Genomic DNA, 23,779 nt, shown 5'->3' with positions numbered 1-23,779 from the left:
ACCCCTTTCTGGCAGCATGATAATCTAGATATTTCACAAAGCTTTCCCCCACAGAACAACTAGATGCTGTATAATACAGACACTTTGAAGTGTTATTCTGCTCAGAGGAACACCATTCTCCAAGGCCCATGACTATACAGGCAGTAATTAGCAAAGCTGGGACTTGAACCCAAGCAGTCAGGCTCCAGAGTCCTTACTCTTAACTACTACACTATATCGTCTCTTATATACATTTCATGTATGTATATGAAATAGCCAAAGAAACAAATGATGAAAGAAACAGAAAAATATCAAAAATTATCTTCAAAAACTTCCAGATACATTTTACAGATGAGTTTTTTTCAGACTTTGACATAAAGATAATTCTTCTGCTAGATAAACTATTCCTATGTGGAGAAAAAAGCTATCAAGTTCATTTTATGCTCTAATACCCTGATACCCAAACATAGCAATGACAGCACCAAAACAATAAACAAGGTCAGACCTTGCTGACCTTGTGAATGTGCATATAAATTTACCACTAAAAAGTAAGCACCAGGAAGGCGGGGGATTTTTGTCTGTTTTGTTCACTGCTATACCTAGATCAGTAACTGGCACATGGTAAGCACTCAATATTTGTTGAATGATTGAAACACTATCAAAGTAAATTTGACAATATAACAAAAGAATAATTCACCAAGACCATGTAAGGTTACGCTAGAAGGATAGTAAATAATCTATCTCAGAGCCTAGAAGAGTTCTTGGCACATATATGGTAGGTACTTAAGTATTTGTTGAATGAACTGATTTAATCTAATAATTTGTTATGATGCAATTTTGATCACATACATATAAATCATTTCGATTGACAATTGTGTAAAAGGCCTTTGTCCCTAGAAGATGTGGTATATATATACAATGGAATACTACTCAGCCATAAAAAAGACAAAATCGTCCCATTTGCAACAACATGGATGCAAGTTGAAAGCATTATGTTAAGTGAGATAAGCCAGACGGAGAAAGACAAACACCAGATGATTTCACTCATATGTGGAAGATAAACAAATACATGGACAAAGAGAACAGATTAGTGCTTACCAGAGGGGAAGGGTGTTGGGGGGTCGGCATAAGGGGTAAAGGGGCACATATAGATGGTGGCTGACACATAATAATGTACAACTGAAATTTTACAATGTTATAAACTACTATGACCTCAATAAAATAGAAAAAATAAATAAAACTTAAAAAAAAAAGGCCTTTGTCCCTGATTCCAAGAAGGTAACCTGTACACCTTTGGAATTTCCCAAATGATGGAAGTATCTTTGTTATTCATGGTGTGCCCCTTGGACTATATCTGATAGTTTATCCTAATGAGGTGACTAAAGATGTGGGTGTAGCCACAAAAAAGACCAACCATGTGATTAGAGAGTTGGGGCTTTGAGCCACATTGTATCAGCCCAACCTCTGGGGAGAGGAGGGGGCTGAAGATTGAGTTCAACCACTTGGCCAATCTCTTAATCAATCACGGCTACACAATAAGCCCTCAATAAAAACTCTGGGTACTGAAGCTTGGGTGAGCTTTCCTGGTTGGCAACACTCTGTGTGTATGGCTACCCTTCATGGCTGGAAGGGTAACATATCCCTGAGGACGATGAAAACTTCCTGTTTAGAATCCTCCTAGACTTTGCCCTATGCATTTCTTCTAATTTGTATTCTTTCGCTATAATAAAACTGTAATTGTAAGTATAGCACTTTCCTGAGTTCTGTAGACCTGAACCTGTAGACCTGTAGACCTGAGTTCTGTTTCCTGAGTTCTGAGACCCTCAAAACTGTAGCCAGCTGGTCAGAAGTGAGGGTAGCCCTAGGGACTCCCAAAGTGAGGCTAGTGTCGGAAGAGAGGGCAATCTTGTGAAGGACTGTGCCTTTAACTGTGAAGTGTAGCCCAATTCCAATAGTGAAAAAGCATTCCATAAAAATCAACATTTGTTCCTGATTTGTAATTAATCTTAAATGTCAATCTTTTCTAAAACACTAGGAATATAAAAATGTCTCCTTAACATATTAAAGAATATATAAGTAAAACCAACACATCATAATAATGGAGACATTCTGAATCAGGAGCAAAACAAGGATGACCACTCTTACTGTTATTACCTACTGCTCTGAAATTTCTGCTCTTTTATTTCAATAAAAGTAAATGAAATGTATGAAAAATGAGGAGACCAAATTTTCATTATTTGCCAACGATATGGTTGTATAACTAGAAAATCTGAAAGAAGCACTGAAAAACTATTAGAATTAATGAGAGAGAGTTTAATAAAGTGGCTGGTTATAACAATCTTAAATATAAACTAATAGCTTTCAAATGTAACAGCAATAACCAGTCAAAATTTATTTAAAAAAAACAAAAGATGTCTCATATCTGCAGCAGCAGCAACAAAAACAAAAACATAAAACATTTTACTTTAATATCTGGGAAGCCCCCAAGTGTCCATCGATGGATGAATATATAAATACAATGTTATATATACATACAATGGATTATTGTTCACTCTTAAAAAGGAAGGAAATACTGACACATGCTACAAATGGATGAACCTTGAAGACATTATGCTAAGTGGAATTAGCCAGCCGCAAAAGGACAAATACTATATGATTCCACGTATATGAGGTATGTAAGAGTAGCCAAATTCAGAGACAGAAAGTAGAATGGTGGCTGCCAGGGCCTGGAGGTGGGAGGAACTGGGGAGTTGTTGTTTTATGGGTACAGAGTTTCAGTTTAGAAAGACGAAAAAAGTTTTGGAGATGGATGGTGGTGATGGTTGTATAACAATGTGAATGTACTTAATGCCGCTGAACTACACTTAAAATGGTTAAGACGATAAATTTTATGTTATGTGTATTTTACCACAATCAAAAAAATTTGAGTTTAACAAGATCTAAGCAGGCCTTATAAGAAAAAAATCCTACAAAGCTTTACTGAGAGATATAACAGAAGATTTGACTAAAAGGAGAGATATATCAATTTTCTCCCCATGCTCCCTAAATATATCTATACCTATACCTATACCTATATCTATCTCTATCTCTATACCTATATGAGGGGAGGATTCTTGTCCAAATTCCAAGGTTTTTTTGGGGGAATTTTATCATGAAAAAATAATTCTAAATTCTAAATAAATAATAAAGAGAATAAATTCTAAAGAAATAATATAAAATATGAAAAATTTTGTTCACGATGGCATTACTAATAGGAAAGAACCCAGAAACAACCTAAATGCTCATAATATGGGAACAGTTATGTAATTACGGTACTATTGCATAATAGATTAAGCAGCTATAAAATGATGTTTATGGTAAATCCATATCATAGACTCATACAGACATTAAACTCATAGTTCTAAATGATGGTGTGTCCATATGATGGAATATTATACAGCCATTAAAATGATAGTTATGAAGTTATTAAATAAAATTTAAAATTCAGTTGCTTATTCACACTAATCACATTTCATGTACTCAATAGCCACATGTGGCTAACAGTTACTGTACTGGGCAGTGCAGACATGGAACATTTGCATCATCACAGAAATTCTGTCGGATGGCACTGTCCCAACTTTAAAAAATTAAACTCTTAGATTTGTAAATTCATAGATGTACCTTTCACTCTATAATTTAAACAATTAAAGAAAACTGACAAAGACAAAAGAAAATAAAAAATCACCCCAAATCCTTTCCCCTTACCCAACCTTGACCTACCCTTTGTTCTTTTTTTTTTTTTTTATAATTTTATTTATTTATTTATTTTTCCCCCAAAGCCCCAGTAGATAGTTGTATGTCATAGTTGCACATTCTTCTAGTTGCTGTATGTGGGACGCGGCCTCAGCATGGCTGGAGAAGCAGCGCGTCTGTGCGCGCCCGGGATCCGAACCCGGGCCGCCTGCATCGGAGCGCACGCACTTAATCGCTAAGCCACGGGGCCGGCCCTACCTACCCTTTGTTCTAATTCACATTCTTTTGCACGGTATAACCATAGTATACACTGCCCACTTTCAGAAAGTATTCCTGGTAGGCAATGGCGATATAGGGGTAAAGAGAATATACTGGGTCCCTACATGTAGTGAGAAGAGAAAAAACAACATCAAGTAGTGATGTGTAATACAGAAATTAAAATAGATTCCTGTGATAGTGACTGGGGAATGGTAGGACTATTTAGAAAGTACGGATAGCGACGGCCTCTCTAAGAAAGTTACATCTGAACTCAGATCTTAAAGATGAGAAAAAAGATAGCCATGTGAAAAGCCTTAAGATTGTTTCAAACAGAAAGAAAAGCTCCGTGTGAGGAACAGAAAAAAGGCCATTATGCCTAGAGTGAGGAAAGAGGAGAGTGGTTAAGACATGACATCTAAGAGGTTAGCAGTGAACCGATTATATAGGGCATTGCAGGCCATAGTAAAGAGTCTGGATTTTTATTCGAAGGGCAGTGAGAAGACACTAAAGAGTTTTAAACAGGAAAATGGCATGATACAGTTTCCATTTTTAAAGATTTCTCTAATTGCTGTGAAAAGAACGGTTGGTAGAAAAAAGACTCAGGGGAGATGTTCAGTGGTCTAGGCAAAGAGATGCTGCTGCTGTGGACTATGATGGTGGCACTGGAGACTGAGATAAATAGACAGAGTGAAGACATATTTGGGAAGTTGAAGTTACAAACTTGTGACAGACTGGATATGAGAGTTGACGGTAGAGTAGAAAAGGAAGACTTAATTTTTCACTTGAATACTGGGTGGTTGACAGTATCATTTAACGAAATGAGAGAAGACCTAAAGAGGAATAAGTTGGTACAAAAAAAAGTTTGTAAAAAAAAAAAAATCAGGAGTCCCATTTTAGATATAATTGAGTTCAAGATACGTATTAAATCTCCATACGGAAAAGTCAAGAAGGCAGTTAGATTTACAAGTCTGAAGTTCAGCAGAGAGATCTGGCCTGAACATATAAATCTGAGAATCACTAGTATATCAATTATATTTAAAGAAATGGGGCTCAATGAGAATTCTAGAGAAGAGAAGAGAATCTGAAATTCAACCTTGAAGTAATCCAATACTCAAAGGTCAGACAGAGGGAAAGATTGAAAAGGCCTGGCCAGGGAGAGAGGTGGAAAGAAATTCAAGAGAGGAGAGTTAGACAATCCTGTTTGCTCTCTCCGAGCAAATAAATTTAAGATGATCTCCAAACGGTGAACGTCCCTTCATTTCTCTGTACTTTAAACCATCAAATGAAAGGGTAAGTGTAAGAACAGTAAGGTCTGCATTACCTAATGACAAAAGCAGCAAAAACAAATTGGCAAAATTCCTTCCAACTCCTCCAATTACCTTGCATGAGGTAAAGCAGTAGCAGCCAAACAAAGATTCTTAAGGAGGTAACCTGAATCCACCAACCGCTGAATAATGGGAAAAATACAACTCGAACAAGTCCCTTCCGAGTCAGAGATGTCCATGGAATTTCAGGCTTGGCTTTGGCAAATGTTGAGCCTTTAAATACACAATAAAACAAAACATCAAACATTTATATACACTATACTAATGCCCACTTGTAATACTAGATTAAAAACAGGTGAGAGCAAAAATCCGCACATAACCTGTTCAGTTAAAAAGAATCCTCTTGGGGGCTGCCTGGTGGTACAGCGGTTAAGTGTGCACCCTCCCCTTCGGCAGCCCGGCCTGGGGTTCGCAGGTTCAGATCCCAGGCACACAGTGACACACCGCTTGTCAGTGTGGCGGCGTCCCATATAAAGTAGAGGAAGATGGGCACGGATGTCAGCCCAGGGCCAATCTTCCTCAGCAAAAAGAGGAGGATTGGCATCGGATGTTAGCTCAGGGCTGGTCTTCCTCACAAAAAAAAATAAAAAGAATCCTCTTAGATGCTCGTTAAATGTAATAACTTCTCGCCTCAATCACGGGACAAGAGCTAAAAATAAGTCAGGCTCACTTGAATGTTACACAGTATATTTTTCTTAAGTACACAACAGTAAGCCTCCAAGTTCATCCCTCTTTCACCTTTATGGAAACCATGTAATTTACATTGCCACATAGTACTAAAGCAAAGGGAAAAAAATACTAAAGCCTGAATGATGAGAGAATAATATTACTTTTGGAAATTAAAGTACACCATCATATAGGGAAGATATCTAAAAAGAATCTTTAGCACCACTATGAAATGACGTAATAACATACGTAAGAAACAAACCAACTTTAGAACTCACCTCTGATTAAGTCAACATCAATCAAGTCTGGCTTTATGTGACCCATCTTTTTTGGTTTGTTCTTGAAGCCCTGGGATAAAACAAAACAAAAACGAAAACAAAAATAAAGAAAGAAAAAAAGCCCTTTTAAATAGAAAAGGTAAACTTATGTTTCTTTTTCTCTATATCTGAGTCTCTTTTACTGGGGACACTTTAATCCTAATGCTCCTTACAGGAACTTGTCATTAATATTTATTTAGTTTTAGTTTTTAGTTTTATCAAGTAATGCATGCATACACTTTTAAAAACAAACAGGACCAAAAGATCAGTAAGTGAAAAATAGTAGTCCCCTGACCCACAGCTCCTCTTCTCCTAATTTCATTCATTAAAAACAAATAGCTTTCAACTTTTTATTTATTTATTTATTTTATTTTTTGAACTATTTGCAAATGTATTTGTCAGAGAAACACACTTAGTGAAAAATATGCAATTCTCAATGCAGTTACACAGACAAGTTTTCAAATTATTGATTCTCATATTATCTCTGGTTAATGATTTGTCAGTTACTATTTTTTCCTCTCAATTTGAAAAGTTTATGACTAACAGACTAAATACCAGCTAATAACAATAAAGACAAATTACCCCATTTAAGAAACATAAATTAAATTTCTGAGTTTGTCTACGTCTGTGATTAATTTCAACTTTTTGAAAGTAACAAGATTTGCCTCAGAGAGCTGTTGTTAACAGCCTGGCTCCCTTGAGAGAACTGTGAAGGCAATTTCATTACTAGTTACCATGATGAAGGCAGAATATATTCAGCTGTGGATATTAAAGTTTAAACAGAAAACACTACTCATAAATTTGGAAAATGTACTTTCTTCTATTGATATTAGCCAGTATCGTAAACCCATAACAAACAGAAAGGCTAATTCTCTCTCTTGAGAGAATTAGCCTTTAGCTTTAAATGGCCAGTGTGGAAGATGTAATAAAATAAAGAACACAACATTTATCCCCTGCCCAGATACAAGATGGCTACCTTTAAAAAGAGTTGATGTAATTCTAAATAAACTTAGCTTTGAACTATTTCACATAGGTAAACCAATGGAAAACTTCCATATTTAAAGCAGAGAGAACAAATAAGAATTATCCAGACTAGAAATTTGCCAATCCTACATCAAGAAGTCCCCTAAATAACCATGTGATCTATCCAACAACCTATAACAGTTGGGCACTGACTGTATGCATAGCATTTGCCAGATGCTGCTAAACTTCTCACCTTTCCCAAGGGACTCTCATTCTAGTGCTGATGTTTTGGGTGTATCTGGATGTTTTTCATTTGTAAAACCCACCTGTGGAGAGGGGCTTTCAATTTTACCTTTAATAAGATGCATGAAGCCCTTCAAAGTAACAGGTGTTTCTGAATTAGGGAAAAATCCACTTGCTATTAACAGGTTGCAGCAAATCTGTCGGCCTTTCATTTCCCTAGAAACACAGGACGTGAAGGAACAGAGTAGCAGGAGGGAATCACAGATGGGAAGGAAAAATGTCACCAGAGAAGATGAGTAAAATTCATGCTCTATACTGCAGTCATCATGTCAAATTCCACAGAGCCCACCATCCAAGACACCTCGTCAAACTCCTCCGGAGACATGGGGAGAAGGTTGTCTGTGGTCTGAAGTCGAGAAGGGTGAACTTCAGACACAGAAATCAATTCAGTCTTGATGTATCCAGTTCCTTTAGGGCCATCAAGTTCCATTGGTTCTGGTGCTTCCTTTGGCCTGGAGTAATACTTTCCGAAGGCATGGTCTTTATCAATATTTGGATACAGATACTTCAGGGGATTCTCTGGAATATTTTCAGCAGCCATGATTTTGTAATTGCGAATAATATCAGGAAAAGTAACAGCAGAAAGTTCTTTCTTCGTGTAGGGTTCAACCGCATGGAAGTAAGGTTCGCCTCCGTTCTGGGACCGCTCCACCCACGTGAACGTGATGGCCCCTTCCCGGCAGCTCTCGCTGAAGAGCAGCAGGAAGGTTCCCGGCTGCTGGTCCTTGAGCAGAGCGCGCTCTCGCTCCTTGCTGATAAAACCCACAATACACCCATCATTCCAGAGAGAGAGCAGGTGTTTCTTGATGAGTTCAAGGATGCTTTCAATCCAAAGCCAGAAAGGAAAATTTTTATCATTTATATTTTCCTTACAGAACCTTGTCCACGGAATGAGACCATCAGGGCCAGCATTAGGACAAAGAAGTTTCTCTCCCAGCATGTTCAGCTGGTCCACATTGAGACCTCTTTTGGTGACAGAAGAAAACTGCCAACTCAGCACCTCTGAAAGCTGAGACCATCATGCACAAGGTGGGTTCAGGAAGAAGGACAGATTCCTGGGCTCTGCCACCAGCATGTTGTACCACAGGATGGAGGCCCAGCCACTCGGGAGCTGGCTGACGTTGGAGATCACCACGATGGGCAGAGAGGTCGTCTCAAGGTCAATGACCAAACCAGGCTGACACAACTGGGTTTCAAAACTAAGGGAGTGAAGCTCTTCAGTAATGATGAGAGGGCCCTCGTTAGTTCCGGTGCCCGCGTTTTTCTGTTCTTTCAGTTGCAAGTGTCGGAATTCTGCTGCCAGACTTCCTTTGGTGGATTCCTCCATGTTCATTACTTTCGTATGTGTGCCCAAAATGTTGAACTTTCTAAATCCTTTTACTGTATTTCTCTCATTCACATCTTTATCAAATAAGACTTGGACTTTCAGATTATAATTCAGCTCTTGCAATTTCGCCAACAATCTCAACTTCACGGTGAACTGGACCCCAGTCTTCAAGACCAATGGCCTCTGAGGATTCATTGGCATGCAAGGCTGCCTTTCCACCACAAATGAGTTCTGAATGAGCTGCTGGAAGAGGCTGAAGGTGCGGTCCCATAGCCCTTGCTTGTTTTTCGTGATCGGGTCGTGTTCGTAGGTGTATTTCTGCTCCAGTTCCTCAAGCTTCTTAAGCTGCTGACGAACCTGCTGCAGACTCTCCGCGACTATGGTGAACATGCACTGAAGGATTACAGCCTCGGTCAAAAACCTGCTTTCAACTTTTTAAACTTCCATCTTTTTAAAACTCTTTCTCTTGGTATTCCATACTTCTAAATAATATGTTTATACTGCTGTTTTTTAATTTATTGATTTTAGAAATCATCATTGTTGTTAGTGCCATCAGTCAACTCCGACTCCCAGCTACTCTGTATACAGCAGAACTGAACCCTGCCTGGTCTTTTTGCACCATCCTCTCACCTTCTGGTGCTATAACAGACAATGCTCCACTGTTATTCTAGGGTTTTCATGGCGAATTGTTTCAGAAGTTGGTGGCCAGGTCCTTCTTCCTAGTCTGACTTAGTCTGGAAGCTCCACTGAAACCTGTCTACCACGGGTTACCCTGCTGGTATTTGAAATACTGGTGGTAAGGCTTTCAGCATCACAGCAACATGCAGCCGCCACAGTAAGGCAATTGGCAGATGGGTGGTGTGGTTCCCTGACCAGGAAAGGAACCCGGGCCATGGCGATGAAAACACTGAATCTTAACCACCAGACCACCATGACTGGCTTAGAAATCCTCTATTAACTCCTAATATAGTATACGAGAACTTACTTCTCTTATACCACTAATCACCATATCCCAACTTCTACCCCAAAAACATATATCCTCACAATATAGTTATACTAATTTTTTGATAAATCAGAAATGAGTACTTACAATATGATCACTATGAAATATCGTTCTCTGTAAGCTATATTTTATATTCTTCCATTTACTCTATGAGATCAGTCAAAATATTTATCATTTTCCAAATACTCAAATGCCAGAAAATTAAAGTCTTTTTTATGTAAAAAAAAAAAAAATTCCTAGAAACATCCTTCCCAGAACCCTCTATCCTCCTGCTCCATTTGGACGACTTGCTCTCTGGGCCTGTTGCACAGCTGTAATCCCAGGATTGCTCTTCACTATCATCCTGACAACTCCCTTCACCTCTCTGTGGTGAATCCCTATTTCCTATATCCCATGTCTTCCTAGAGCACAGCCTTCAGTAGCTTTCTGAGAAACGGGTCACAGAAGATAATTTTTTGAATCCTTGCATATCTGAAAATGAATTCATTGCACCCTCATATCTGCTTAGAAGTTACACAAGGTGCAGAATTCTAAGTAGTTAATCATTTCCCCTCAGGAATTAAGACATTGTTCCATTGTTTTCTAGCTTCCAGCGTTGCTGTTGTAAACTCCAATGCCATTCTTATTCCTGATCCTTTGAACGTGAATTGTTTCTTTCCTCTGAATCCTCATTTTATTCCTGGTATTCAGAAATTTCATAATGATGTGCCTTGATATAAGTCTTTTATTATCTATTGTGCTGAGAATCCCTTCTATATGGAAATTCATGTCTTTCAGTTTTAGGGAAGTTTTCTTATAATTTATTTTTACATTTCTTCCTTTCTAAGATTTTTAACTTTTCTCTCTATTGTCTACCTCTTTTGTCTTTTTGTTCTGCTTTCTAGAAATTTCCTCAAATTCTTCTATTAAATTTTTCACTTTAATTCTTTCAGTTCATTTTTCCATTCTCTTTCATATTAGAGGATTTCTTCAAATCTCTAGTAATCATTGGCTGTCCATTTATATATTAGAATGAGGAGCTAAAAACTTGGTGGACCCAGCTTTCTACTTCTAGGTATATACCCAAGAGAAACGTATACATATTTCACTAAATAACGTGTAAAAAATGTTCACAGAAGTGTTATTTATAAGAGCCTCAAATTGGAAACTAGCTATCAACAACTGGAAATTGCTCATCAACAGCAGAATGGATAAATAATTGCGGTATTGTACTGAATAAACTATAATTATGTAACAACATGAATGAATCTCACAAACATAATGTTGAATGAAAGAAATTAGACTCAAAGTGTGTAATTTAGTTTAAATAAAGTTCAAAAAAGTTCAAAATTAATCTATGGTGCTAGTAGTCAGGATACTGGTCAACTTTGCTGGTGGCAGTGACTGCAAGAGCATGAGAGGGGAGCTTCTACGGTACTGCTAATGTTCCATTTCTTTTTTTAATTAATTTTCTTTTTTATTTTATTGAGGTTATATTAGTTTATAACATTGTGTAATTTCAGGTGTACTTTATTATATATCAGTTTCTGTATAGAGTGCATCATGCTCAACCCCAAGAGACTAGTTTTTATCTGTCACCATACATATGTGCCCTTTATCCCTTTCACCCACCTTCCACCCTCTTCCCCTCTGATAACCATTAATCTGTTCTCCTTATCCATGTGTTTATCTTCCACATATAAGTGAAATCATATGGTGTTTGTCTTTCTCTGTCTGGCTTATTTCACTTATAATACCCTCAAGGTCCATCCATGTTGTTGCAAACAGGATGATTTTGTCTTTTTCATGGTTGAACAGTACCACATCTTCCTTATCCATTCATCAGTCAATGGGCACTTGGGTTGCTTCCACGTCTTGGCTACTGTGAATAAAGCTGCAATGAACATAACGGTGCACAGATCTCTTTGCATTGTTGATTTCATGTTCTCTGGATAAATACCCAGTAGTGGGATGGCTGGATCCTATGGTATTTCTATTTTTAATTTTTGAGAAATCTCCATACTGTTTCCCATAGTGGCTGCACCAGTTTGCATTTCCATAAGCAGTGTATGAGGTTTCCCTTTTCTCCACATCCTCTCCAACACTTACTATTTCTCGTCTTTTTTTAATTATAGCCATTCTGACAGGTGTGAGGTGATATTTCATTATAGTTTTGATTTGCATTTCCCTAATAATTAGGGAAGCTAAACATCTTTTCACATGCCTATTGCCCATATGTATATCTTCCTTGGAAAAATGTCTGTTCATATCCTCTGTCCATTTTTTGATTGGGTTTTTTTGTCTTTTTGTTGTTGAGTTATATGAGTTCCTTATATACTTTGGAAATTAATGCCTTATTGGACATATAATTTGCAAATATTTTCTTCCAGTTGGTGGGTTGTATTTTCATTTTGTTTATGATTTCCTTTGCCTTGCAGAAGCTTCTTAGTCTGATGTAGTCCCATTTGTTTATTTTTTCCTTTGTTTCCCTTGCCTGAGTAGACATGGTATTGGAAAAGATGCTGCTGAGATCAATGTCAAAGAGTGTACTGCCTATATTTTCTTCTAGGTGCTTTATGGTTTCAGGTCTTACATTCAAGTCTTTAATCCACGCTGAGTTAATTTTTGTGTATGGCAAAAGATAATGGTCTACTTTCATTGTTTTGCATGTGGCTGTCCAGTTTTCCCAACACCATTTATTGAAAAGAGTTACCCTTCTCCATTGTATGTTCTTGGCTCCTCTGTCAAAGATTAGCTGTCCATAGATGTGTGGTTTTATTTCTGGGCTTTCAATTCTGTTCCATTGATCTATGTGTCTGTTTTTGTGCCAGTACCATGCTGTTTTGATTACTATAGCTTTGTAGTATATTTTGGAGTCAGAGATTGTGATGCCTCCAGCTTTGTTCTTTTTTTCTCAGGATTGCTTTGGCTATTCAGGGTCTTTTGTTGTTCCAGACAAATTTCAGGATTCTTTGTTCTATTTGCATGAAGAATGTCATTGGGATTCTGATTGGGATTGCACTGAATCAGTAGATTGCTTAGGTAGTATGGACATTTTAACTATGTTTTTTCTTCTGACCCATAAGCATGGAATATCTTTCCATTTCTTTCTGTCTTCTTCAATTTCTTTCAATAAAGCTGTATAGTTTTCAGTGTACAGGTCTTTCACCTCTTTGGTTAAGTTTATTCCTAGATATTTTATTCTTTTTGTTGCGATTATAAATGGGATTGTATTCTTGGCTTCTCTTTCTGCTAGTTCATTGTTAGCGTATAGAAATGCAACTGATTTTTGTTAAGTTGACTTAGCACCCTGCAACTTGGCTATAGTTGTTGATTATTTCTAATAGCTTTCTGATGGATTCTTTAAGGTTTTCTATATACAGAATCATGTCATCTGAAAACAGCAAGAGTTTCACTTCTTCCTTTCCAATTTGGATTCCTTTTATTTCTCTTTCTTGCCTAATTGCTCTGGCCAAAACCTCCAGTACTACGTTGAATAGGAGTGGCAAGAGGGGGCACCCTTGTCTTGTTCCTATTCTCAGAGGGATGGCTTTCAGGTTTTCACTGTTAAGTATTATATTGGCTGTGGGTTTGTCACATATGGACTTTATTATGTTGAGGTATTTTCCTTCTATACCCATTTTATTGAGAGTTTTTATCATAAATGGATGCTGGATTTTGTCAAATGCTCTCTCTGCATCTATTGAGATGATCATGTAGTTTTTATTCCTCATTTTGTTAATGTGGTGTATCACATTGATTGATTTGCAGATGTTGAACCATACCTGTGTCCCTGGTATAAATCCCACTTGATCATGGTGTATTATCCTTTTAATGTATTCCTGTATTTGATTCGCCAATATTTTGTTGAGGATTTTTGCATCTATGTTCATCAGCAATATTGGCCTGTAATTTTCCTTCTTTGTGTCGTCCTTGCCTGGTTTTGGTATCAGGATAATGTTGGCCTTGTACAATGAGTTAGGAAGCATTCTGTCTTCTTCAGTTTTTTGGACTGGTTTGAGAAGGACAGGTTTAAATCTTCTTTGTATGGTAGAATTCTCCAGCAAAGCCATCTGGTCCTGAACTTTTGTTTGGGGGGAGGCTTTTGATTATTGCTTCAATCTCTTTACTTATGTGATTGGTCTATTCAGATTCTCTATTTCTTCTTGATTCACTTTTGGGAGGTTGTATGAGTCCAAGAACTTATCCACTTCTAGACTGCCCAATTTGTTGGCATACAGTTTTTCATAGTATTCTCTTATACTCCTTCACATTTCTGTGGTATCGGTTGTAATTTCTCCTGTTTCATTTCTAATGTTATTTATTTGAAACTTCTCTCCTTTTTTGTTAGTGAATATGGCTTGTCAGTTTTGTTTATCTTCTCAAAGAACCAGCTCTTAATTTCAATGATCCTTTCTATTGTTTTTTCAGTCTCTATTTCATTTCTTTCTGCTCTAATTTTTATTATTTTCCTCCTTCTGCTCACTTTGCGCTTTGTTCTTTTTCTAGTTCTGTTAGGTGTAGTTTAAGATTATTTGAGATTTTTCTTCTTTATTGAGGTAGGCCTATATTGTTATAAATTTCCTGCTTAGAAGCACTTTCGTTGCATCCCATAAGAGTTGGTATGTTGTGTTTTCATTTTCATTTGTCTCCAGGTATTTTTTGATTTCTCCTTTGATTTCTTCATTGATCCAATGGTTGTTCAATAGCATGTTGTTTAGTCTCCACATATTTGTCACTTTCCCAGCCTTTTTCTTGTAGTTAGTTTCTAGTTTCATAACATTGTGGTTAGAAAAGATGCTTGATATGATTTCAATCTTCTTAAATATAAGGCTTGCCTTGTTTCCCAACATATGGTCTATCTTTGAGAATGTTCCATGTGCACTTGAGAACAATGTGTATTCTGCTGTTTTTGGATGGAATGTTCTATATATATCTATTAAGTCCATCAGGTCTAGTGTTTCATTTAAGGCCAGAGTTTCCTTGTTAACTTTCTGTCCGCGAGACCTATCCATTGATGTAAGTGGGGTGGTGAGGTCCCCTAATATTATTTGTTGCTGTCAATTGCTTCCTTTAGGTCTGTTAATAGTTGCTTTATATAGTTTGGTGCTCCTGTGTTAGGTGCATATATAGTCATAAGTGTTATGTCCTCTTGGTGGAATGTAACTTTTATCATTATATACTGCCCCTCTTTGTTCTCATTGTCTTTTTTTTTTTTTTTTTAAAGATTTTATTTATTTATTTTCCCCCCAAAGCCCCAGTAGATTGTTGCATGTCATAGCTGCACCTCCTTCTAGTTGCTGTATGTGGGACACGGCCCCAGCACGGCCGGAGAAGCGGCGCGTCAGTGCACGCCCGGGATCCGAACCCGGGCCGCCAGCAGCGGAGCGCACGCACTTAACCGCTAAGCCACGGGGCCGGCCCTCTCATTGTCTTTTTTATCTTGAAGACTGCTTTGTCTGATACAAGTATGGCAAGACCTGCTTTCTTTTGCTTGCCATTTGCTTGGAGTATTGTCTTCCATCCCTTCACTCTGAGCCTATGTTTGTCTTTACAGCTGAGATCTGTTTCCTGAAGGCAGCATATTGTTGGGTCTTGTTTTTTAATCCATCCAGCCACTCTGTGTCTTTTGATTAGAGAATTCAATCCATTTACATTTAGACTGATTATTGATATATGATGGCTTAATACTGCCATTTTATCTTTTGATTTCCAGTTGTTCTATATTTCCATTGTTTCTTTTCTCTTGTATTTCTGAGTGCCATTTCAGTTTGGTGGTTTTCTGTGATGGTTTTCTCAGTTTTCTCTTTACTTATGATTTGTGGCTCTGCTTTGATTTTTTGTTTAGTGGTTACCATAAGGTTTGTATAAAATATTTCATAGATGAGATAGTCCATTTTCTGATAGATTCTTATTGCAATTAGCCTAAGCAGCTTCCATCCCTTGCCTCTTCCCCTTCTGAGTTACTGTTATCAGAAACTGTTCTTTTCTCTGTTGTGAGTTTGTGACTAAACTGAAGTGTTTATAGTTATTTTTGATGCGTTCCTTTCCTTTGTCTTTTCTGTTAAGTGTTTAATAACCTATTCTGATATAGAGCTGCAATTTTCTTATTCTGTGTGTCTATTATTTCCTTGCTCAAGGTTTTGTAAACCTTTGCTTTTTAGTTTCAGAAAGGAGGGCTCTTTTCAACATTTCTTATAATGCAGGCCTAGTGGCAATGAACTCCCTCAGCTTTTGTTTATCTGAGAAAGCTTTTATTTCTTCATTGTATCTGAAGGATAGCTTCACTGGATAGAGTATTCTTGGCTGAAAGTTTTGTCTTTCAGTATTTTAAATATATCATTTCATTCTCACCTAGCCTGTAAGTTTTCTGCTGAGAAATCTGCTGAGAGCCTGATAGGGGTTTCTTTGTAGGTCATTTTCTTCTGCCTTGCTGGCCTTAAGATTTTTTCTTTGTCATTGACTTCTGCCGGTTTTAATATATGCCTCAGAGAAGGCCTTTTTGCGCTGATGTAATTAGGACCTCTATTGACTGCATGTACTTGTAGGTCCAGTTCCTCCCCCAGGTTTGGGAAGTTCTCAGCTATTATTTCTTTGAACAAACTCTCTGCTCCTTTCTCCCTCCCTTCCTCTGGAATACCTAAAATTCTTATGTTGCTTTTCCTAACTAAGTCAGATATTTCTCAAAGAATTTCTTCATTTTTAAAAACCTTAGTTCTCTCCTCCTCCACCTGAAGCATTTCTATATTTCTATCCTCTAAATCACTAACTCTGTCCTCCATAATGTCAGCTCTATTTTTTATGGATTCTAGTTTTTTTAATCTCATTTATCGTGTTCATCATATCCAGAATTTGTTTTTTTTTTTAAGTTTCAATTTCATTCGTGAAGTATTCCTTCTGCTCGTTCATTTTATTCCTGAGTTCATTAAACTGTCTGAGTTTTCTTGTAACTCACTGAGTTTCTTCATGATAACTATTTTGCATTATCTGTCATTTAGACCATAAATTTCTGTGACTTCAGGATTCGTTTCTGGAGACTTGTCATTTTCCTTCTGCTCTGGAGTGTTAAGGCAGTTTTTTATGGTGTTTGATGAACTGATCCTTTGCCAGTGCATCTGAGGTAGTATCAGCTTGCAGATTTCACCTGCCACCACTGGGGGAGCAGGAGCTGTGTTTTCTGGTCCCACCCCATCTGCTGGAAGTTGTGCCAGTAGGGCTTCTCTGCATGTGCGTGCTGGTGGCAGCTGCTTGGCAGGTCACGCACGCACACGCAGGCAGGACCTCTGTGCTCTGCCAGCAGGTTGCTCTGCTGTAGGACCACTGCACTTGGCAGGGGACCAGCTGAGCTGGTGTGCTAGGTGGGAGGGGAGGGGCACTTTCTTTTGTGCATGGGCCAGCTCTGCGCTCATGTGCAGCTTGACTGAGCTGCTGCCCTTGGTGGGGGCTCCTTCGCGGGGGTTGAGCCACTCCACTTGGTGGGGAGCATTCCCACGGGCGTGGCTGCTGCGGCACGGTGGGCTACCTGTGGGCTGGGCTACAAGACTGAAAGCGTTCCAGCAGGCTGGGCTGCCCCCAGCCCCTCTAACAGTTGCGCTTCCATTTCTTGATCTGAATGCTTGTTATGTGGTTATGTTCAGTTTATGAAAATTCCTCATGTTGTACACTTATAATTCTGTTGTGTGTGTGTGTGTAAATATATTCATGTTTACTGAATGTGTTTTACTTCAATAACAAAATTTAAAGCTTATTGGAAGCTCTGTGTGTGTGAGTGTAGCTTATAGATTTGGGGCTACACTGTAGGGTAATCAAGCAGAAAGCTTGAGGGAATCACTAAATGTCAGTATCTGGAGGAGTTTTTTCTGGGGTTATTCAAGGCTCTTCCAAAGAATCCTCCAGTATTCTCATGGTTGGAAGTTAGAGAGGCTGAAGATTTCTGTGTTGGAAGTTCCGAGATTAGGGCAACGAGCTCACAATTTTGTCTTCAGTATCAGTATCTTGCTTGCCCTTCACTGTCCCCAGAGCCTCTCTCCAGTGAATTTTCTCAGAAGAAATATCGCCAGTCTCCTGCTTAAGGGCATTGTTGCCTGTCTTTAAGGAGTTGAAGAGAAGATCAGGAAGTCCAACCTCTCTGTATACAAAGTTCATTCAATCTCCTATTTTTAGCCTCATAGCTCACCTCTGCCTCACATAGAAACTGGTATGTTCAAGTCCTAAGGCTCTCTGGGGACCTCTGCAGGGCAAATTGGCTTACTTCTCCACGGCATTCTCCTCTGCTCTCCTAACACCCCTCCATTCATTTTTCATCTTCTAAAAATGTGTTGATTTCTCATCTGCTGAGATCTCAATCTTATTTCTTGACTTTGTGAATGTACCCATTTTATACTCCCCTTTTATGTATTCCTTTAATGTAATTTTAGGGGTGACTCAGAAAGGAGAAATTATAAGCATGTGTGGCCATTCTATGACATTTAACCAGAAATCTAGTCATACCTTTTTTCCAGAGGATGAAGAAAGAATCCTTTCAGGGCTTTTGTCTTCTACCATTTCAAATTAAAGGAGCTTAATTTTTGACGTTATTAGACACTATATTCAGTTCTCTTAAAAGACAAATGCATGGATTTTTACAGAGTATTTGTTACATCTCTAAGTTTCCAATGCTTCTTAAATTAATCATTATTGCTCCAAAGGGGTGGCATTTACTCAATCTTATTAACATGTAGACAATGGTTTTTACAGGAAAAACTCAGGATTTGTAAGTCATATTAACCTTGCTGTATATTATGAATTGAAAGTAAATATTTGAATTATTTTTTGTGTCTCAAACTCCTGGCTTGCCTATCAGTTTTGTTTCATTACTATTAATAAATAAAACTTGTAAAAGATGAATTTGAATTTCATGCTCAATCAACACTTGTACATGCTAATTCCTGATCCAGTTTTAAAAATTAGATATTTAATGATTAAAATTAACGTAAAAATTAAAGGTTACAGTAATTTGCTATTTCCCTATTTTAAACATCAAGCCAGTATTGATCTTTAGCTCTGTTCAAATACATGCAGCCAAACAATTTCTCTTAAGTGAATCCTATGTTTCTATCCAATTCAACTACAAACTGGAGATTTTACAGAAAAGTGTTCTAAAACCCTAAATGTAAAAAATTAAATCTAAGAAATCAAATTTTGAAAATTAGATATTTCAGGGGAAAAAAAATAACCCTTTGAAGAAACATGTACACTAGTTTTTGAAATATGCATAATATTCATGAGAATAACAATTATCTTGTGCTATATTCAGAATCAGAAATTAAAATTTAAATAGTAAAAATATCACTATATTATATTCTAACAGATATACGTCTTGTGAACATTTGCATCAGTACTATTCCAACTAAAGAAGCTTAAAGTGCCTCAACTTTAGAGCCAAAATAATTTTTCTACTTTCTTTGCTTTCTAGACTTCTCACCTATAATGTTACAGATTACAATCAGCATTAACTGGAGGTAAAAATACCAAACTATGAAAACCTCCTTTAGCAACAGAAACACATTCATTCATTCAGTCAACAAATATTCAACATATGTCTTCTGTATGCCAGATACTCTACTTGAGCTATGCATACAGTGATAATTAATTCAAAACATGGCTCTGTCTTCAAAGAGTATACAGTATAAAAGGGAAGACAGACAAAAAAGCCAAATATATGAGGGTTCATCAGGAAAATGGCCCCTGAACCTCCCTCACCATTTTTTCTCTCCTAAGGGGATAGAAGTCATTATTAAATTTATGACCCCTATTCTTAAATGAGAAAGTCAATATACACTTTTGTATGTGTTTGTGCTGAGGAAGAATAAAAAGCACATACCATGTTTTTGTTTTAGGATCCTTCTGCTTTATCCTACACTTTCTGCAGTATGTATGATAAGAAGAAACATGCACCAGGCACTATTTTAAGCACTTTATATACACTTACATTAACTTGTTTAACTCATTTAGTCCTCACAACTGTCCTATGAGATAGGTACCTTTATTATCCTCACTTTAAAGATGCGGAAACCAAGGCACAGAGATTCTAACCCAGTCATTCTCATTCCAAACCACTACACATCCTGCCTCTCATTATATGGTACAAAATACATTCTTAAACAATGTAGGGGGAGGTTTTGTTTGAGATCAGACAAGACTGTTTGTCTCTGAAAGGTTTAATGGGATTAAACGCTGGTAGCTGTGAGTGAATTTCCTTATTGGCCACAACCTCTACCCAAGCAGCCCAGGGAAGGACTGTAGGAGAGAATCAAGATACCCCTGGCACTAGTTGCCAAAGTAGTGGTCTGGAAATTCTCTGCAGAGCCCCAGCAGCAGGCTGTACCCAGACCTCTTTATTGTTTGCCCCCAATACAACTGCCAACACCATCAAATCTCAGAACCACTTGATAAATGACAAGTAAAACCCTGTTACACATCTCCATCTCTTAGTTTGCTGAAATTTCCATTTTACTGCCATTAAAAGAATCAAACTACTATACAGTCTGCAAAGAGGGGAGTCATCCCTAATTTAGGGCAGATGAAGAACAACAAAACAACAATTACAAGGCAAGTATAATAGTCCCCCCTTACCCATGGTTTTGCTTTCCCAGGTTTCAGTTACCCTTGGTCAATCATGATCTGAAAATATTAAATGGAAAATTCCAGAAAAAAATAATTCATAAGTTTTAAATTGTGTGCTGTTCTGAGTAGCATGATGAAATCTTGAGCAGCCCTACTCCGCCTGGGACATGAATCATCACTTTGTCCAGTGTATCCATGCTTTATACACTACTTGCCTGTTAGTCATTTAGTAGCCTTGTTGGTTATCAGATGGACTGTCATGGTATCACAGTGCTTGTGTTCAAGTAACCCTTATTTTACCTAATAACAGCCCCAAAGCACAAGAGTAGTGAGGCTAGCAATTCGGCCATGCCTAAGAGAAACCATAAAGTGCTTCCTTTAAGTGAAAAGGTGAAAGTTCTCAACTTAATAAAGAAAGAAAAAAAATCATATGCTGAGGTTGCTAAGATCTACAGTAACTTTTATTACAGTACATTGTTATAACTTCTATTTTATTATTATAACTTCTATTTTATTATTATTATTATTATTGTTAATCTCTTACTGTGCCTAGTTTATAAATTAAAACTTATCATAAGTATGTATGTATAGGAAAAAACATAGTATATATAGGGTTTGGTACTATCCTCGGTTTCAGGCATCCACTGGGGGTCATAGAATATAACCCCCCAGTATAAGGGGGGACTACTGTATAGCACTACAGGACCATGTGTAAAGGGCACCTAACTCAGATTTAAGAAGTCAAAAAAGATTTCCAAAGGAAAATAATATCTAACCTGAGACCTGAAGGATGTATAAGAATTTGCAAATTTGGACATGGGGTGTAGCAAAAGAGGGAGTCAAGAAAGCACATGAGAAGACCCATAAATAAGAGAGAACATGACAAAAACTAAAGAAAGTTCAAGAAAGCCAAAAGCAGAGAAGTGAAAAGGGGTTAAGGTATGAGAGAGACAAACTGAAGAGGTAAGCAGAAGCTAGACTGTGAAGATAATAATGATGCCAGAAGTGCGAATATATTGTAAGGATACTAGGAACTCAGAGAATCGTTTTAAATGAGAAAAACAATCAGACTTGTGTCAAAATAGAAACAAAATAACAAGTTAGCTTCAATCATGATGATGAGTGAGGAGAGACAGGAGGCAGAGAAAACAAAGTTAAAAAAGCTACTCCAGTAATCTAGATCAGGAGTAGAAAAATTTTATCTGTAAAGGGCCAGATGGTATCTTAGGCACTGTGGTTTATTCGATCTCTGTGGCAATTACTCAGCTCAGCTGCTGCTGCACGAAAGCTGACTTAGACATAGACAATAAATATGTAAAACGTGGAGCCTGCTGTGCTCCAGCCATTTGGCCTGCAGGCAGTAGTTTGCAGACCAGATGAGTGCAAATGGTCAGACCAGGTAATTAGAAGCATGAATTGGGAGAAGTATACACATTCAAAAAATATTAGAAGATAGAATCCAGAAGTCTTGGTAATTGAAAATGCGGAGTCAGTGTGAAGATGAAGCCACAAAAAAATTCCAAACCCCAACGTGAGCACTCTAGCTACTCACTGGATAGGACTGGCAAGAGTAGGGACAGGACTGGGTCAAGGGAGGGGAGGTCACATTCTGTTCACATTCCACTCACCAGGCGGGAAGTCTATGGGGAAAGATTCTCCTCCCCCAGGAAGGCACTGCAAGTCACATGACAACAGGTGGCACCATAACAATCTTCTCACAGGTAGGGAAGTGAATAATTAGGAAAATTAATATAATACACATTTAAGTCTATATGACTCCAAAGCTAAATGTTGATGAGATTCTTTGTTTTTGCTACTGGTATAAATAAAAGGTATCAATATAACCATATGGCTATATGTTCATATACCTCTAGATCTATCAATCTATCCATCTATCTCATATGGATTATACATATCTATACTATTACTCAGGCAACTTCAATTAAAATATTTTATTTTTTTGGAGGGGAAACTTTTAAATTAAATCTTTATTTTTATTAAAATAATACTTACAAGACTAATAACAAAACAACTCTTTCCAGCCTTATCCTCCCTTACTTTGATACCTACTTCCTAGTTATTTCTTCTGTGTTATTTCTAAATAAGACGTGTACAGTGCTTTCTTCAATTTTAGATGCTGTCCACTCATTTCTTACTGTAGAAGATGAGGAGATAGCTTTCTTATTTAGCCTTTCTGTGCTTCAGTTCCTTCACTTGTAAAATAGGAATGATAATACACGTCTCATAGGATTGCCGTAAGGATCAATTAAGTGTGTGTATGTGCATGTGTAGTGCTTAGAATAACGCAAGACACATACTACATGCTAAGTATTAATGATGATGATTATTATACCACCAAACACACACACCCTCTCGAACTATAGTTTTCCCCCATAGAGTTTTATCACAATTTTAGTTAAATCGGTGTTTGATGTTTAGTGTTATGATTACATAAGTATTGTTCCCAGCTAAGCCAAGTAGTAAACAATGATTATATTTCCTATCTTAGAAATTTCGTCCTAGAATTGTAATTGCCTCATTTTTTTTCATTCACTTAATTTTCCCCATAACTATTACTAATCCACCTTGAAACTCCCTGTGTTACAAATCTCTTAATTATCCTAGAATTCCCTTTTCCTCTCTCTGTGTTGACGATCTTGTCTCCTGATACTGTGGATTCCTCTTTTTTGGTTTACTCATTCATTATAATACAGTACTTGTCCTCCCATGCTTTCTGAGAGAGGGGACATGGGTGATACATTCTTTTGAGACTTTGAAGGTCTGAATATATCTTCATGTGGTGCCTTTACACTTGGTTAATAGTTAGGCTAGGCATAAAGTTTTAGGTTGAAAGTGACTTTCTCTCACAACTTTGAAGGTTTCATTGTCTTCTGGCTTCCAGATGAGCTAGAAGTTGCTGCTGAGGCCCGACATCATTCTGACGCCCATTCTTTTGTATATGATCTGTTTTGATCCTTCCCTCTACTCCCTGGTTAACTAAAGCTTTAATCCCAAATGTTCTTGTGATATTGTGATTTATCATAAGAAATACATATATTGGTTTCTCCCCCGGGTTCCTGACACAGGGCTCCTGAAACCCTTATGATTTCCTGGGTGATAGGAGTGTCTTTTGTTCTAAGGGGTGGGTCCTGGATGAGGGCTGGTCACCAGAAAGAATGAGCCAGGATTAGAAGCTTGGAATTTTCAGCCCTGCCCCCATGCTCTTGAGAAGGGAGAAGAACTGAAAATGGAGTTAATGACAGATCATGTCTACGTGATGAGCCTCCATAAAAATCCCAATAGTATGGTGTTTGGAGAGCTT

The 23,779-nt window shown here is 37.6% G+C and overlaps 1 protein-coding gene and 2 pseudogenes across 2 annotated transcripts in view; all 3 read right to left on the bottom strand.

Annotated features, from left to right (window-relative positions):
* PHTF1 (putative homeodomain transcription factor 1) overlaps positions 1–23,779 on the bottom strand; it is a 50,777-nt gene that overhangs the window by 17,366 nt on the left and 9,632 nt on the right. For both annotated transcript variants that reach the window (XM_087445336.1, XM_014780010.2), the window contains exons 4-5: positions 6,239–6,308; positions 5,349–5,507 (exon numbers count right to left, since the gene is read on the bottom strand). In XM_087445336.1, coding sequence (XP_087301462.1) covers positions 5,349–5,507; positions 6,239–6,308 — 229 coding nt within the window. The remainder of the gene's footprint in view (positions 1–5,348; positions 5,508–6,238; positions 6,309–23,779) is intronic.
* LOC147918017 (signal transducer and activator of transcription 1 pseudogene) lies at positions 7,794–8,483 on the bottom strand (annotated as a pseudogene).
* On the bottom strand, positions 8,562–9,260 carry LOC147918016 (signal transducer and activator of transcription 1-alpha/beta pseudogene; annotated as a pseudogene).

Source organism: Ceratotherium simum, chromosome 2, assembly GCF_057802395.1.
Source record: "Ceratotherium simum simum isolate JZ-2026a chromosome 2, ASM5780239v1, whole genome shotgun sequence".
In the NCBI taxonomy this organism is placed as follows: domain Eukaryota; kingdom Metazoa; phylum Chordata; class Mammalia; order Perissodactyla; family Rhinocerotidae; genus Ceratotherium; species Ceratotherium simum.
Note: the sequence above shows the minus strand (reverse complement) of the source record. Positions and strands in the feature narration are given on the sequence as shown.